Here is an 18,611-nt window from a genome sequence, read left to right as displayed (position 1 = left end):
CCCATTGTCACATGAATGCATGCAAAACACTCACTTGCACTACTGATTACACACACCATTGTTAATTGTACTTAGTTTACTTTATTTAATAAATATATTTTGTTATTCCTTGTCTCCACGTTGTCTCCCTTTTGTTACGAACTTTGAGCCGGTTCGTGACAACATTATGCCCTGACTCTATTCTACCATGCCTAGAAATCTGCTCTTCCCCAACGCACTAGACGACCAGTTCTTATAGCCTTTAGCCGTACCCTTATCCTACTCCTCTGTTCCTCTGGTGATGTAGAGGCTAACCCAGGCCCTGTAGCACCAAGTTCGACTCCTATTCCCCAGCCGCTATTATTTGTTGACTTCTGTAACCGTAAAAGCTTTGGTTTCATGAATGTTAACATCAGAAGCCTCCTCCCTAAGTTTGTTTTATTCACTGCTTTAGCACACTTCGCCAACCCTGATGTCATAGCTGTGTCTGATTCCAGGCTTAGGAAGGCCACCAAACATTCTGACATTTCCATCCCCAACTACAATATTTCCCGCCAAGCTAGGTGATGCCAAAGGGGATGGAGTTAATCTACTGCAGAGATAGTCTGCGGAGTTCTGTCATGCTATCCAGTTCTGTGCCCAAACAGTTTGAGCTTCTACTTTACAAACCCACCTTTCCAGAAATAAGTCTCTCACTGTTGCCGCTTGTTATAGACCCCCCCCCCCCCCCCCTCAGCCCCCAGCTGTGCGCTGGACACCATATGTGAATTAATTGCCCCCCATTTATCTTCAGAGTTTGTACTGTTAGGTGACCTAAACTGGGATATGCTTAACATCCCAGCTGTCCTACAATCTAAGCTAGATGCCCTCAATCTCACACAAATTATCAAGGAACCTACCAGGTACAACCCTAAATCCGTAAACACGGGCACCCTCATAGATATCATCCTGACCAGCCTGCCCTCTAAATACACCTCTGCTGTCTTCAACCAGGAACTCAGTGATCACTGCCTCATTGCCTTTGTCCGTAATGGGTCCGTGGTCAAAAGACTACCCCTCATCACTGTCAAACGCTCCCTAAAACACTTCAGCATGCAGGCCTTTGTAATCGACCTGGCCCGGGTATCCTGGAAGGATATTGACCTCATTCCATCAGTAGAGGATGCCTGGTTATTCTTTAAGTGCTTTCCTCACCATCTTAAATAAGCATGCCCCATACAAAAAAATGTAGAATTAAGAACAGATATAGCCCTTGGTTCACTCCAGACTTGACTGCCCTTGACCAGCACAAAAACATCCTGTGGCGTACTGCGTTAGCATCGAATAGCCCCCGCAATATTCAACCAATAAGCACAGGCAGTTAGGAAAGTGAAGGCTAGCTTTTTCAAACAAAAATTTGCATCCTGTAGCACAAACTCCAAAAAGTTCTGGGACACTGAAGTCCATGGAGAATAAGAACACCTCCTCCCAGCTGCCCACAGCACTGAGGCTAGGAAACACTGTCACCACCGATAAATCTACGATAATCGAATTTCAATAAGCATTTTTCTACGGCTGGCCATGCTTTCCACCTGGCTACCCCACCCCGGTCAACAGCTCTGCACCCCCCACAGCAACTTGCCTAAGCCTCCCCCATTTCTCCTTCACCCAAATCCAGATAGCTGATGCTTTGAAAGAGCTGCAAAATCTGGACCCCTACAAATCAGCTGGGCTAGACAATCTGGACCCTCTCTTTCTAAAATTATCCGCCGCAATTGTTGCAACCCCTATTACTAGCCTCTTCAACCTCTCTTTCGTATCGTCTGAGATCCCTAAAGATTGGAAAGCTGCTGCTGTCATCCCCCTCTTCAAAGGGGGAGACACTCTAGACCCAAACTGTTACAGACATATCTATCCTACCCTGCCTTTCTAAAGTCTTTTAAAGCCAAGTTAACAAACAGATCACCGACCATTTCGAATCCCACCGTACCTTCTCCGCTATGCAATCTGGTTTCAGAGCTGGTCATGGTTGCACCTCAGCCACGCTCAAGGTCCTAAATTATATAACTGCCATCGATAAAAGACAATACTGTGCAGCCATCATCGACCTGGCCAAGGCTGTCGACTCTATCAATCACCGCATTCTTATCAGCAGACTCAACAGCCTTGTTTCTCAAATGACTGCCTTGCCTGGTTCACCAACTGCTTCTCAGATAGAGTTCAGTGTGTCAAATTGGAGGGCCTGTTGTCCGGACCTCTGGCAGTCTCTATGGGGGTGCCACAGGGTTTAATTCTCAGGGCGACTCTTTTCTCTGTATAAATCAATGATGTCTCTCTTGCTGTTGGTGATTCTCTGATCCACCTCTACGCAGACGACACCATTCTGTATGCTTCTGGCCCTTCTTTGGACACTGCGTTAACTAACCTCCAGATGAGCTTCAATGCCATACAACACTCCTTCCGTGGCCTCCAACTGCTCTTAAATGCAAGTAAAACTAAATGCATGCTCTTCAACTGATCGATGCCCGCCCGTCTAGCATCACTACTCTGGACGGTTCTGACTTAGAATATGTGGACAACTACAAATACCTAGGTGTCTGGTTAGACTGTAAACTCTCCTTCCAGACTCACATTAAGCATCTCCAATCCAAAATTAAATCTAGAATCGGCTTCCTATTTCGCAACAAGGCATCCTTCACTCATGCTGCCAAACATACCCTCGTAAAACGGACTATCCTACCGTTCCTTGACTTCAGCGATTTCATTTACAAAATAGCCTCCAACACTCTACTCAGCAAATTGGATGTAGCCTATCACAGTGCCATCCGTTTTGTCACCAAAGCCACATATACTACCCACCACTGCGACCTGTATGCTCTCGTTGGCTGGCCCTCGCTTCATATTTGTCGCAAACCCACTGGCTCCAGGTCATCTAAAAGTCTTTGCTAGGTAAAGCCCCTCCTTATCTCAGCTCACTGGTCACCATAGCAGCACCCACCTGTAGCACGTGCTCCAGCAAGTATATTTCACTGGTCATCCCCAAAGCCAACTCCCCTTTTGGCCGCCTTTCCTTCCAGTTCTCTGCTGCCAATGACTGGAACGAATTGCAAAAATCACTGAAGCTGGAGTCTTATTTCTCCCTCACTAACTTTAAGCATCAGCTGTCAGAGCAGCTTACCAATCATTGCACCTGTACACAGCCCATCTGTAAATAGCAGAGGTGTGGACTCTAGTCACATGACTTGGACTCGAGTTAGACTCGAGTCACAAATATGATGACTTGCAACTCGACTTTGACTTTAACACCAATGACTCGTGACTTGACTTGGACTTGAGCCTTATGACTCGACCTGATACCCTCCCCAAGCCCAAATATAAAAAATTATGCTATTAAAAAAAGTGTGCAGCGCATCAACTTTTCATTTAACGGATTACAGTTTGAATCAGACAGCAGCCAATCAAATTGTGCCACCTGAGAAAAAGTTGTGTGGGGCAGTGCAGTGGAATGTTGGTGAGTGAATTCAGATGGAGCGCTTGGAAAGTTGATACCCAAAATTATTATTTTCAGATATAAAGACAACGCTGTATCAACAAAAAACGGATTGCAACTTGCAAAACATGCGGGAAGAATATTACAAACGGAGGTGCAAAAATGTCCAACTTTGTTCGACATTTGAAACTGCACAAAGAATGCTAAGTCGTGGCTAATATAGCCGACAGCTATATATTTTATTACTTTACTGGTGTATCATGTAGGCTAACGTAACGTTAAATCAATGAGCCTCCACACAGTCAGTCAGTGCGGGAACGTGATCATCGCACCCAAGATTGAGATACAACTGGCTAGGCAGTTGGCAGCCTAAATCCTGCCTGATGTTACTGCTGTTCCTAAAACCATTGACATACGTTAGCCTACTGTAACCACACAGAGTGTGTGTGTGTGTTAAGGTTGGGCGATTGTGTACAAGCCTACATAGCCCGATTGCGCCCCGTAGCGATCCTCGATAGTCGATCACTATTGGGGGGGGGGTGTCTTTCTCATGGCTACTCATGTATTTCCATGGAAATATAACGTTTATTTGGAAAGTAATAAATATATAGATATTTTTAAAAGCATTCATGATTTGCGTAAATGTAATATACTATTACTCTTGTTAAAAATATGAAATGGTATTACATTTGGTGAAGAGCACATTATGACTTGTTTAGGACTCGAAACTCAAAGTTTAGGACTTGATACTTGGCGGTCTTGACTTGGCGGTCTTGACTTGGGACTTGAGTGCTAAGACTTGAGACTTACTTGTGACTTGTAAAACAATGACTTGGTCCCACCTCTGGTAAATAGCCCAACCAACTACCTCATCCCCATATTGTTTTTTTGCTCCTTTGCACCCCAGTATCTCTATTTGTACATTCATCTTTTGCACATCTACCATTCCAGTGTTAATTGCTAAATTGTAATTATTTCGCCACTATGGACTATTTATTGCCTTACCTTCCTAATCTTACTACATTTGCACACACTGTATATAGATTTTTCTATTGTGTTATTGACTGTACGTTTGTTTATCCCATGTGTAACTCTGTGTTGTTTGTGTCGCACTGATTTGCTTTATCTTGGCCATGTCGCAGTTGTAAATGAGAACTTGTTCTCAACTGGCCTACCTGGTTAAATAAAGGTGAAATAAAAAATACATTTTAAAAATGTTTTGCATGTCAGCACTCAAGTTTTCAAGATATGTTACTTTCAAAATACAGAAATCATCCCCACATGATGCATTTTGCTGTAAAATTACATGTCTTGAAAACTTGAGTGCTGACAAGCAAAACATTTTGGGATTATGTAATCAATGGACTAATTAAACAAATCAAATCAAATTTTATTTGTCACATACACATGGTTAGCAGATGTTAATGCTAGTGTAGCGAAATGCTTGTGCTTCTAGTTCCGACAATGCAGTAATAACCAACGAGTAATCTAACCTAACAATTCCACAACTACTACCTTATACACCCAAGTGTAAAGGGATAAAGAATATGTACATAAAGATATATGAATGAGTGATGGTACAGAACGGCATAGGCAAGATGCAGTAGATGGTATAGAGTACAGTATATACATATGAGATGAGTATTGTGGGGTATATAAACATAAAGTGGCATAGATTAAAGTGGCTAGTGATACATATATTACATAAAGATGGCAAGATGCAGTAGATGATATAGAGTACAGTATATACATATGAGATGAGTAATGTAGGGTATGTAAACATTATATTAAGTGGCATTGTTTAAAGTGGCTAGTGATACATTTTTACATACATTTCCATCAATTCCCATTATTAAAGTGGCTGGAGTTGAGTCAGTATGTTGGCAGCAGCCACTAAATGTTAGTGGTGGCTGTTTAACAGTCTGATGGCCTTGAGATAGAAGCTGTTTTTCAGTCTCTCGGTCCCTGCTTTGATGCACCTGTACTGACCTCGCCTTCTGGATGATAGCGGGGTGAACAGGCAGTGGCTCGGGTGGTTGTTGTCCTTGATGATCTTTATGGCATTCCTGTGACATCGGGTGGTGTAGGTGTCCTGGAGGGCAGGTAGTTTGCCCCCGGTGATTTGTTGTGCAGACCTCACTACCCTCTGGAGAGCCTTACGGTTGTGGGCAGAGCAGTTGCCGTACCAGGCGGTGATACAACCCGACAGGATGCTCTCGATTGTGCATCTGTAGAAGTTTGTGAGTGCTTTTGGTGACAAGCCGAATTTCTTCAGCCTACTGAGGTTGAAGAGGCGCTGCTGCGCCTTCTTCACAACGCTGTCTGTGTGGGTGGACCAATTCAGTTTGTCCGTGACGTGTACGCCGAGGAACTTAAAACTTACTACCCTCTCCACTACTGTCCCGTCGATGTGGATAGGGGGGTGCTCCCTCTGCTGTTTCCCGAAGTCCACAATCATCTCCTTTGTTTTGTTGACGTTGAGTGTGAGGTTATTTACCTGACACCACACTCCGAGGGCCCTCACCTCCTCCCTGTAGGCCGTCTCGTCGTTGTTGGTAATCAAGCCTACCACTGTAGTGCCGTCTGCAAACTTGATGATTGAGTTGGAGGCGTGCATGGCCACGCAGTCGTGGGTGAACAGGGAGTACAGGAGAGGGCTCAGAACGCACCCTTGTGGGGCCCCAGTGTTGAGGATCAGCGAGGTGGAGATGTTGTTACCTACCCTCACCACCTGGGGTCGGCCAGTCAGGAAGTCCAGTACCCAGTTGCACAGGGCGGGGTCGAGACCCAGGGTCTCGAGCTTGATGACGAGTTTGGAGGGTACTATGGTGTTAAATGCTGAGCTGTAGTCGATGAACAGCATTCTCACATAGGTATTCCTCTTGTCCAGATGGGTTAGGGCAGTGTGCAGTGTGGTTGCGATTGCGTCATCTGTGGACCTATTGGGTCGGTAAGCAAATTGGAGTGGGTCTAGGGTGTCAGGTAGGGTGGAGGTGATATGGTCCTTGACTAGTCTCTCAAAGCACTTCATGATGACGGAAGTGAGTGCTACGGGGCAGTAGTCGTTTAGCTCAGTTACCTTAGCTTTCTTGGGAACAGGAACAATGGTGGCCCTCTTAAAGCATGTGGGAACAGCAGACTGGGATAAGGATTGATTGAATATGTCCGTAAACACACCAGCCAGCTGGTCTGCGCATGCTCTGAGGACGCGGCTGGGAATGCCGTCTGGGCCTGCAGCCACGTTTAAATGTTTTACTCACCTCGGCTGCAGTGAAGGAGAGCCCGCAGGTTTTGGTAGCGGGCCGTGTCAGTGGCACTGTATTGTCCTCAAAGCGAGCAAAAAAGTTATTTAGTCTGTCTGGGAGCAAGACATCCTGGTCTGCGACGGGGCTGGTATTTTTATTTAACTAGAACAACTTCTTATTTACAATGATGGCCTACCCCAGGCCAATTGTGCACCACCCTATCAGACTCCCAATCACAGGGATGTGATGCAGCCTGGATTTGGTACTGCAGTGATGCCTCTTGCACAGCGATGCAGTGTCTTAGACCTCTGCGCCACTCAGGAGCACTGAGTATATAGGTCCTGGATGGAAGGAAGCTTGGCTCCAGTGATGTACTGGGCCATACGCACTACCCTCTGTAGCGCTTTACGATCAGATGCCGAGCAGTTGCCATACCAGGCGGGGATGCAACCGGTCAGGATGCTCTCGATGGTGCAGCTGTAGAACTTTTTGAGGATCTGGGGACCCATGCCAAATCTTTTCATTCTCCTGAGGGGGAAAAGGTGTTGTCGTGCCCTCATCACAACTGTTTTGGTGTGTTTGAACTATGATAGTTTGTTAGTGATGTGGACACCAAGGAACTTGAAACTCTTGACCTGCTCCACTTCAGTCCTGTCGATATTAATGGGGGCCTGTTTGACCCAACTTTTCCTCATTGGCTAGAATTGTTCCACCTGATCTCGCTTATCTTCCATCTTTGAGGACATGCATTTCTATTGTTAGAGCTGCCACTTGACTATCTTGTCAATATAATAGACAATCTTTGTGGACACGGTATTGGACAATGCACGTGTGCTGAATGCTCATGGACAACATTGGCATGTAAAGAAAACGACAGGGTTCAACATATTATTATTACAAAGATTTAGACAATATTACAGGAGAAATTATGCATTATATAACAAATACACATCCAAACGATGGTTACGTTGTAGTATTTAAATGCCCATCGCACCGAAAGCACGACGTCCAATCAAATAACAAGATTGCTACAACTCCCCGTTCGTAGACCAATCGTGGCCATCTCCACTCTTGGTCGTTTGAACTTGAACTCCTTTATTCGAACCCATCTAACCCTGTCTGTTTTGTCCAACCAGATGGCAGAGATTCGTCACGCCTATGTCATCTTCAACAACACACTGCTGTGCTGACTATTATCATCTTCCATTATAATTTTCTGTATATTTTATTAACAATGAATTCAGTATTCATACCAGCATGTCTTCAGATGATGTCTTTATTATTTCGTGTAAAGGTAAATAGCCTACTTGAAATTCAATGGAATTTGCAAACCTATTCTTGCACAATTTACAAATGAAATATATAAGAAATATATATCAGATACGAATTTGGACATGGTTGGTGTTTTATTATTTTAATCTCAAGAACATTGTTGTCATTATGCCAAGGTCCAATACGGAACGCAAATGACCACTGCTTATAGAATTTGCTCCCACACGGACACATCTACCATTCATTAGCTACGTAGCGGCGATGGCAGCTCTGAGGACGGTGAGTCCAAAGATCACTCTCTTATATCGCTATTGTCTGTTTATCTCGATCGTCTCTGTAAATAGTTAACAATGCGGGGCTAATGTGTTGAACAAGTAAGAGTTAATGGACCTCCACTATTTACTTGTTTAACTGATGTGCTACTAGTCCCGCGCTGCTTTACCTTCAGTCTATCAGCTACACAGGCGCAGCTACTGCTTTTGGTGACGTTATTCATGTTGGCAGTGTCGACATAAAGCGTGCAGTCATGTTTATGTGATTTTACACTATTGTGGAGAGATGTACTGCTTGGATTCTTTACATACGATAGAAATAAGCTGAAACATTTTAATGTAATTTCATTATTCTTTTGGCCAAATTTCATATACACAAATGTAAATTTACAAACAAAAAAACACATTTTCTTACCCTAAAAAAATTAATTGAACTGTATTTTAAGACAGTTAAATACTCTACTAACAGAAAATCTGTTAGAATTATAAGTGTATGTATGTCCCTTAAGGTCCTTATGTAATTGTAATGTAATATTGTATCCCCTAGTTCGATTGTCCATTGTATATAATCTATATATACTTGTGTTCCCTCATGTACTTTCTGTATTGATTTGTTGTTAATAAAAATAAAAAATAAATTTTTAAAAGCGTGCAGTCACAGATGAATAGGCCTAGGGGTGTCTTTGCGCCAGTATTCGGAGCGGGGGTGATAAATAAATGTGTGGCGTAAAAATACGATCTTTAACAGATTTTCATTGTTATGCAAAATAACAATGCAGTAATGAATATTTAGGGTGGATTACATTATTCCGAATCTTTAGCCAGTCAGAAACTACAGATGTAAGCTTTAAAATGTGAAGGGTGTTTTTTACGATAAAAGCGAAATCTCAATGCATGGAAATACAGTGTCAAATTACGTTTCATTGTAAAGAGGTGGTTTTCCCTAGAAATGGCATGCCTGCTATGAGGTGTTGGCTATGTCTCCAACACACACACGCTCTCTCTCTCGCGCGCTCTCCGCGTACCTTCACCAGACAGGCCAAAACATACAGTACCATTCAAAAGTTTGGACACCTACTCATTCAAAGGTTTTCATTTATTTTTACTATTGTAGATTTTCTACATTGTAGATTAATAGTGAAGACATCAACTATGAAATAACACACATTATAGAATCATGTAGTAACCTAAAAAGTGTTAAACAGATCAAAATATCTTTGAGATTCTTCAAAGTAGCCTCCCTTTGCCATGATGACAGCTTTGCACAGTCTTGGCATTCTCTCAACCAGCTTCATGAGGTAGTCACCTGGAATGCATTTCAATTAACAGGTGTGCCTTGTTAAGTTAATTTGTGGAATTTCTTTCCTTAATGTGTTTGAGCCAATCCGTTGTTGTGACAAGGTAGAAGTGGTATACAGAAGATTGCCCTATTTGGTAAAAGACCAAGTCCATATTATGGCAAGAATAGCTCAAATAAGCAAAGAGAAACAACAGTCCATCATTACTTTAGGACATGAAGGTCAGTCAATCTGGAAAATTTCAAGAACTTTGAAAGTTTCTTCAAGTGCAGTCGCAAAAACCATCAAGCGCTATGATGAAACTGGTTCTCATGAGGACCGCCACAGGAAAGGAAGACCCAGTGTTACCTCTGCTGCAGAGGATAAGTTCATTAGAGTGAACTGCACCTCCGATTGCAACCCAAATAAATGCTTTACAGAGTTCAAGAAACAGACACATCTCAACATCAACGGTTCAGAGGAGACTGCGTGAATCAGGCCTTCATGGTGGAATTGCTGCAATGAACCAACTACTAAAGGACATCAATAATAAGAAGAGACTTGATGAGACCAAATTTGAGATTTTTGGTTCTAACTGCCGTGTCTTTGTGAGACGCAGAGTGTGAACGGATGATCTCTGCATGTGTGGTTCCCACCGTAAAGCATGTAGGAGATGTGATGGTGTGCTTTGCTGGTGACACTGTCGGTGATTTATTTAGAATTCAAGGCATACTTAACCAGCATGGCTACCACAGCATTATGCAGCGATATCCCATCTGATTTGGGCTTAGTCCCACTATCATTTGTTTTTCAACAGGACAATAACCCAAAACAAACCTCCAGGTTGTGTAAGGGCTTCCAATTCATCCCAAAGTTGTTCGATGGGGTTGAGGTCAGGGCTCTGTGCAGGCCAGTCAAGTTCTTCCACACCAATCTCAACAAACCAGTTCTGTATGGACCACACTTTGTCATGCTGAAACAGGAAAGGGCCTTCCCCTGTTGCCACAAAGTTGGAAGCACATTACCATCTACAATGTCATTGTAGGCTGTAGCATTAAGATTTCCCTTCACTGGAAATAAGGGGCCTAGCCCGAACCATGAAAAACAGCCCCAGACCATTATTCCTCCTCCGCCGAACTTTACAGTTGGCACTATGCATTGGGGCAGGTAGTGTTCTCCTGGCATTGGCCAAACACAGATTTGTCCATCGGACTGCCAGATGGTGAAGCGTGATTCATCACACCAGAGAACGCACTTCCACTGCTCCAGAGTCCAATGGCGGCAAGCTTTACACCACTCCAGCCGACGCTTGGCATTGCGCATGGTGATTTTAGGCTTGTGTGCGGCTGCTCGGCCATGGAAACCCATTTCATGAAGCTCCCGACGAACAGTTCTTGTGCTGACGTTGTGCTGTCGTTGCTTCCAGTGGCAGGTTGGAACTCGGTGGTGAGTTTTGCAACCGAGGACAGACGATTTTTACACGCTTCACACCCGGCGGGCCCGTTCTGTGAGCTTGTGTGGTCTACCACTTCGCGGCTGAGCCGTTGTTGCTCCTAGACGTTTCTACTTCACAATAAGAGCACTTAGTTGACCGGGGACGCTCTAGCAGGGCAGGAATTTGACGAACTGACTTGTTGGAAAGGGTGCATCCTATGACGGAGCCACGTTGAAAATCACTGAGCCCTTCCGTAAGGCCATTCTACTACCAATGTTTGTCTATGGAGGTTGCATGGCTGTGTGCTCGATTTTATACACGTGTCAGCAATGGGTGTGGCTGAAATAGCCAAATCCACTAGTTTTGAAGGGGTGTCCACATACCTTTTTTGTGTGTGTGTGTGTGTGTGTGTGTGTGTGTGTGTGTGTGTGTATATATGTATATATATTAATAGTGTATTTACAGCCTACTGCTTTGCTACAGCTGTCCCTTACACAGACACAGTGCAGGTACTGAACAGAATATATATATATATATATATATATATATATATTATATAACGTCACGCCAGATACGTGTGGTGCTTTACTGGTTTACATCAATCTAGAAGAGGGACAACATTGTCACCTTGGTTGAGAAGGCAAGTTTCCAATGTGGGAGTAGATTGTATTACAAGGCTCTTAGTAGGTTATTTGTCATAATGTGAATTCTGGTAGCCTATATTCTTTTAACTTTACCGGGATTATTAAATGTAATGTTTTCTCTTGTTTATTAGGCACTTCATGGACGGTTCATTTATGCCATCCCCTACTCTTTGGGGTCGTTGCGGTTTGCCAGCTCATTCAAGGTAATATATAAAGGAGAAGTAATGACCAGACACCTGAGACAGTTTCCTGAGTCATTATATTACTCTCTATTGTCTGAGTCATCACAACCCCCAACACAGGAGGGTTTTAGGAGCTTGGCATGACTCTAAGGCACGGCTGTTTATTAACAGAGGCCGGCTGAAGCTTGTCTACAGGCAGAAGTGTCATTTGGCACCAGTTCAGTAGCCTACCAGTCAGCCCGGGGGTCTTTTGATCTAACTTTCTCTTAGTCCACCACGTGACTCTGTACCCTTTCTTCCCTTCTCTCACTTCCTTGTGCTTTGATTATTTAATTCAGTTTAATTGAAGTGCTTAATTGGCTCCCAAGACCACCATTAATTTCCGCTCCAAGCATGCCCTTTCATTACAATAAAGAAAATCATTGTGTTCGGCCCTCGCTCTGTTCCTTTCCCCTCGTCTGTCTGTCTGTCCGTCTGTCTCTTCTGCTCCGCCCCGCTTCCTCTCTCAGGCCGCAGACCTCACTATCGAGCGCAACACTGCGGGGAAGCCCAAGCCAGACCCCGCCTCCCTGGTGTTTGGCAAGCAGTTTTCAGACCACATGCTGACAATCTATTGGTCAGAGAAAGAGGGCTGGAAGGTTCCCCAGATCAAGCCCTTTCAGAACCTGTCGCTGCACCCTGCCACCTCTGCCCTGCACTACTCCATAGAGGTGAGAGAAGGAGCCATAGTGCAGACATAGGAGACATTTGGCTATGTTAGCCTCGTAAAACCAGACAGATGTCGCAATAGTTCACATTCTGTTTCATAAAGGAAATGTGAGCGCAGCGGTCAATTTTCCTGACGAGGCTAGCACTGTCTTACTAAGACGTCGGTCCTTGATACAAGTCACCTAGCTTATTCTTTCAGAGATGGTTCATTCTGCCAGATGTATGAACAGTGTGTGTGTCTCTCAGCTGTTTGAGGGCATGAAGGCGTTCAGAGGGGTGGACAACCACATCCGTCTGTTCAGACCCAACCTGAACATGGAGAGGATGCACCGCACTGCAGACCGCAGCTGTCTCCCTGTGAGTCTCTCAGACCTGGTCCTGAAGAACCCCATGTAAGCGCTGGTTTTCCACTCAACTGAACTGAAGTAGTTACAGGTCCTCTGTCCCTCCCATCTCTGTGTAGTTGTTTGATAAGGTGGAGCTGTTGGAGTGCATCAGGAAGCTGGTGGAGGTGGACCAGGAGTGGGTCCCCTACTCCCTAGACGCCAGCCTCTACATCAGACCCACCTTCATTGGGATTGAGGTGAGCACTGCTCCCCCTCTCACAGACACAGGAGACAGTCTCCATGGTTTCACAATTCACATTTGGGGGGGGGGGGGCAGGTAGCCTAGTGGTTAGAGCGTTGGGCCAGTAACTGAAAGGTTGCCAGATCGAATCCCAGACCTGACAAGGTAAAAATCTATCGTTCTGCCCCTGAGCAAGGCAGTTAACCCACTGTTCCTAGGCCGTCATTGTAAATAAGAACTGGTTCTTAACTGACTTGCCTAGTTAAATAAAAAAATAAAAATAATGATCATATCTATTTTTTAACCATCTACACTTAGCCATAGGTAGTGACATAGCGCTGTCACTGTTTCCTCCAGTAACACCCCTCTCCTTCCTCCCCTCTCTCCCTCCTGGCCTTAGCCTTCCCTGGGTGTGTCGAGGGCCAGCCAAGCCCTACTATTTTGCATCGTGGGTCCTGTAGGGCCCTACTTTACCACAGGGGCCTTCAGCCCAGTCTCTCTGCTGGCAGACCCAAGCTATGTCAGGGCCTGGAGAGGGGGGGTCGGAGCCTACAAGATGGGGGGGTGAGTATCACACTAACACACACTTCCAAGTAGAAGTGACTCAACAATTTGCTAAAGCAACAATGGGTTGCTTTGTTGCGTTGGAATTTCCGAAAAACGAGACAGTGGTTTCTTAATAGCTTATTAGCTATATAACAACTCTTGTATAACGTCATGGAATTATGAAGATATGGTTTGACTCTGGGGCCCCAAGTTTACTTCTGAATAGAGAAAGCTTGAGGCTTATAATGTAATTGTTTAGCTATTTTAACCATGCACATTCCTCTAGATTACAACATGTTGGCTGCATGTTAGCTGAACATGAACTTAATGTCCTGTCTGTCCTCTGGTAGCCATGTTGCTTTGACCTCTCTCACAAGGTCAGCCCCTCCAGCAGGAGGAGCTGTTTATGAGGGTTGTGTGTTTCCAAGGGAGCTGCCTGCTGAAATGAAATATTCCACCACCCCTCCTCTCTCCCATGTCTATTCCGCCCTTTCACTCTCATACTTTCCGTCTCTCTCCCTCTCTGTCAGTAACTATGGGCCTACTATAGCAGTGCAGAATGAGGCTATAAAGCAGGGCTGTCAGCAGGTCCTGTGGCTGTATGGAGAGCAGGAGGAGATCACAGAGGTCGGCACTATGAACCTCTTCATCTACTGGACGAATGAGGGAGGAGGTCTGTTTCACTGTCTATAGTCTGTACAGTGCCTTCAGAAAATATTCACAACCAAATGTTTTCCAAATGTTACAACCTGAATTTAAAATGGATTAAATTGAGATTTTATCACAATAGGCCAGTGATAATGTCAAATTAAAATCCGAAATGTCTTGAGTATTCAATCCCTGGCAAGCCTAAATAAGTTCAAGTCACATAAGTTGCATGGACTCACTCTGTGTGCAATAATAGTAATCAACATGATTTATTAATGATTACCTCATCTCTGTACACCACACAATTATCTGTAAGGTCCTTCAGTTGAATTTCAAACACAGATTCAACCACAAAGACCAGGGAGGTTTTCCAATGCCTTGCAAAGAAGGGCACCTATTGGTAGATGTGTAAAAATAAAAAAAGCAGACACTGAATATCCCTTTGCGCATGGTAAAGTTAGTAATTACACTTTGGATGGTGTATCAATACACCCAGTCAAACAAAGATGCAGGCGTCCCTCCTAACTCAGTTGCCGGAGAGGAAGGAAACCGCTCCGGGATTTCAACACAAGGCCAATGGTGACTTTAAAACAGTTACAGAGTTTAATTAGGAGACCACTGAGGATGAATCGACAACTATGTAGTTACTCCACAATACTAACCTAAATGACAGAGTGGGAAAAGAAAGCCTGTACGAATAAAAATATTCTAAAACATTCATCCTGTTTGCAACAAGGCACTTAAGTAATACAGCAAAATATGTGGCAAAGCAATTAACTTTTTATCCTGAATACAAAGTGTTGTGTTTAGGGCAAATCCAATACAACACATTACTGAGTACCACTCCATATTTTCAAGCATAGTGATGGCTGCATCATGTTATGGGTATGCTTGTAATTGTTAAGGACTGGGGAGGTTTTCAGGATAAAAAATAAATGGAGCTAAGCACAGGTAAAATCCTAGAGGAAAACCTGGTTGTCTGCTTTCCACCAGACACTGGGAGATGAATTCACCTTTCAGCGGGACAATAACCTACAACACAAGGCCAACTCTACCTCAAAATAAGACTGTCAATGTTTCTGAGTAGCCGAGTTACAGTTTTGACTTACATCTACTTGAAAATCTATGGCAGGACCTGAAAGTGGTGGTCTAGCAATGATCAATAACCAATTTGACAGAGCTTGAAGAATTTTGAAAAGAATAATGGGCAAATGTTGCACGATCTAGGGGGGGAAAGCTCATAGAGACTGACCCAGAAAGACTCATTCACAGCTGTAATAACTGCCAAAGGTGCTTCAACAAAGTATTGACTTGGGTATGTACACGTAAATGAGATTTCTGTATTTCATTTTCAATAAATTTGCAAAAATGTGGTTTTCACTTTGTCATTGTGGGGTATTGTGTGTAGATTGAGAGATTTTTCAAAAATATTTAATCAATTTTGAATTCAGGCTGTAACACACAAAAATGCAGACTATGTCAAGGGGTATGAATACTTTCTGAAGGTACCTTATGTCTGTTTGACTGTCTCTAGTCTGTATGTCTGTGCTTGTTTGCTTAGTGTCTGCCTGGACTGTCAAAATAGGCTGTCAGTGCTTCCCCCTGTTGGTTGTTAATGTTTCTGTTCAACTTGAAATGGTGAATTCTGTTCAACTCCAAACAATGGTGTACAACTTATGTATGTGACTAAGAGTACCTGTTTGTATGCAGAGAGAGAGTTGCTGACTCCTCCTCTGGATGGCATCATTCTCCCAGGAGTCACCAGACAGTCTCTGCTAGACCTGGCCAGAGAATGGGTAAGTAGGGGAGGAAGAGGAGGTTATAATGGGAAAAGATAGAAGTTATTTGAGAACGGATAGAGAGGATTTAAGACCAGTGTAATCCATTGACATAGAATACAGAAGATGGTTAGCAGAATAATTGTATTGGAATTATAGTGATGCACAGTCATACGGACTTGTTTTGTTTCCTTCAGGGAGAGTTCAAAGTGACAGAGCGCACCATGGGCATGAAGGAGCTGCTTGGTGCTCTGGACTCAGGCAAGATTACGGAGGTGTTTGGTGCCGGGACGGCCTGTGTCGTCTGTCCCGTCGGCAGCCTGCTCTACAAAGGGAAGGTAACCACAAGTCTTGGTTTATTTACATTTTTCTGAAACCCTTTTGTTTTGCCCTCAAACAAAATGCTCCAGATGATGTTCTCTCTCCCCTCCCTCAGACCTACCAAATTCCTACAATGCAGAATGGTCCAGACCTGGCCAAGCGATTCCACAAAGAGCTGACAGACATGCAGGTAAGCAGGTCTGCCCTAATGCTTGCTTTGACCCTTTAAACAGAGTACTTCCCTCCGATATTAATTTGAACTAAATACATTTTGTCTGCTCTAAGCAACAAAATAAAGATGCTCTTTTTTTTGTTTCCACTCTTCACTTCTCCTGGCGCCATCCACTCCTCAGTATGGCCGGAAACAGAGTGAATGGGCACCACTGGTCGTTTAATTGGTAGTTTGCACATGCCAATCATATCGCAACCAGTTCCCCGCTCCATCTTCAAGACCAGCAGCTTCAGCACAACCCATAATGCACTCCTTCTGATAGGCTGGCTGACCGGCAGAGATGAATAGGTCACGTCTGTTACTCTTGGTGTTCCTGCGGGGACTTGTAAAGGGATAGGGTTAGTCTGTCATTCAAATGTTGCAACTTGCATGGAATACCGACAGTTACACAATACTGTATAAGTAATGCTGTGAAACGGCCGCAGCTTCGGTTCAACCAACCTAGTCTGTATTTCTGTATTAGGAACAAAGTCAGTCTTTTTCCTATGCAGTCCTTTATCATACTGTAGCACAGGTTACAGAAGAAATCGTCCCCCAAGCTTTTTAATAAACACTACATGAGATGGTCTATAGGGTTGTCCATGCTATTAGACACAAACTGATATATTGTTGTAATAGTTTAAATATGCAATACGCACAACTATTGTAGGGGATTACTGTTAAGTTATTGGTCACTTGCAATATGGGAATAACTTTTTACAGGTACTTAATAGGAACAATTGAGTCTGTTATACATTTTCACTGGCTGACATCATAAGGAATGTGTTGACTGCACTGTTATTGTTAAGTGACTGTAGGAACAGATCAGATCAAAACCATGTCACAGGATTTGTTACTTTCTAAATGTCACTATATAACCTGAGGAAGTACAATATGATTTAAAATACTTTTTGTTGCTGTAGAACCCATGTATATCAGGCCAGGAATACAAATGGTTATACATACTATATTGACACCAGAGGTGCTTTTCAACAATCTCCTAGAAATGAGTTTACACTGACCTTAGTTTGATTTAAGTTAAGTGTTAATGTGTGTGACTGAGCAGAAGAAAGTCAGTTAAGTGATCGTGTGTCTTTCTGGATTGGAAAGGTGCCACTAAGAAAGTGATGTTGAAAAGATTGAGATTAAAATGGAGAGGTCCAAGTGAACTCAAGCATGCACAAAGTGGTTTGCTATAGCTACATGATATACTTAAGCAATAAGGCCCGAGTGGGCGAGGTATATGGCCAATATACCATGGCTAAGGGCTGTTCATATGCGCAACGCAGTGCCTGGATTCAGCCCTTAATCGTGATATATTGGCCATATACCAGAAACCCCTTTGTCTTATTAAGCAATAAGGCACGAGGGAGTGTGGTATATGGCCAATATACCACGGCTAAGGGCTGTTCTTAAGCACGACGCATCGCGGAGTACCTGGACTCAACCCTAAGCCGTGGTATATGGGCCATATACCACAAACCTGAGGTGCCGTATTGCTATTATAAACTGGTTACCAACTTAATTAGAGCAGTAAAAATACATGTTTTGTCATACCCGTGGTATACGGTCTGATAAACCACAGCTGTCAGCCAACCAGTTTATAATGTAGACTTCAGAGTACGAGAGAGACCATGTTCAATAGATGCTGTAGACTGTCTTACTTCTGCACTAGGTTGTGTGTAATCATTATGTAAACATAAGGTAACAATGAGTAGTTATTTTGTCTGTGGGTTTTTCTTGTCAATTGGAACAACTGTCTTACCAATTATTAACTTTATGTCCAGGTTTATGTCCTCACCCTGCTGCTTTCCTTTCTATTAATGTATTTGACTCTTTCATATCGCTTGGTTTTCTCCACTCCTCCCTAAGTGCCTGACCGGGTGTGTGGACTGTCGTTGTCCTGTGGATCTAACTTGTTTTTAGTAGTTGCACTAGGCTATCCTGCTGGATCTTTGTGTTTTTGTTGTGGGACAGTTACTAGATTTTTACAATAAACTCCATCTGTGTTCCATTGTCTGACTGGGTGTGGTTTTGCTAAACTATTTGTACTGCTT

General features: G+C 43.6%; 1 protein-coding gene across 1 annotated transcript; it reads left to right on the top strand.

Annotated features, from left to right (window-relative positions):
- The first annotated feature begins 8,141 nt into the window (after positions 1–8,141).
- LOC139565553 (branched-chain-amino-acid aminotransferase, cytosolic-like) lies at positions 8,142–18,566 on the top strand. The gene is made up of 11 exons (XM_071386009.1): positions 8,142–8,244; positions 11,725–11,796; positions 12,285–12,485; positions 12,730–12,840; positions 12,947–13,066; positions 13,451–13,614; positions 14,127–14,269; positions 15,955–16,040; positions 16,220–16,360; positions 16,459–16,533; positions 16,697–18,566. Exons 1-11 carry the CDS (start codon positions 8,227–8,229, stop codon positions 16,736–16,738), a joined length of 1,173 nt encoding a protein of 390 aa, XP_071242110.1. The 5' UTR covers positions 8,142–8,226; the 3' UTR covers positions 16,739–18,566.
- Positions 18,567–18,611: the final 45 nt, after the last annotated feature.

The sequence above is a fragment of the Salvelinus alpinus genome, chromosome 36 (assembly GCF_045679555.1).
Source record: "Salvelinus alpinus chromosome 36, SLU_Salpinus.1, whole genome shotgun sequence".
Lineage (NCBI taxonomy): Eukaryota > Metazoa > Chordata > Actinopteri > Salmoniformes > Salmonidae > Salvelinus > Salvelinus alpinus.
Note: the sequence above shows the minus strand (reverse complement) of the source record. Positions and strands in the feature narration are given on the sequence as shown.

Bases quoted from the DNA above. Each gene is read 5' to 3' on its own strand.
- LOC139565553 (XM_071386009.1), top strand. The intron at 12,841-12,946 runs GTGAGTCTCTCA...ATCTCTGTGTAG, and splicing joins CAGACCGCAGCTGTCTCCCT to TTGTTTGATAAGGTGGAGCT. The intron at 16,361-16,458 runs GTAACCACAAGT...CCCCTCCCTCAG, and splicing joins GCCTGCTCTACAAAGGGAAG to ACCTACCAAATTCCTACAAT.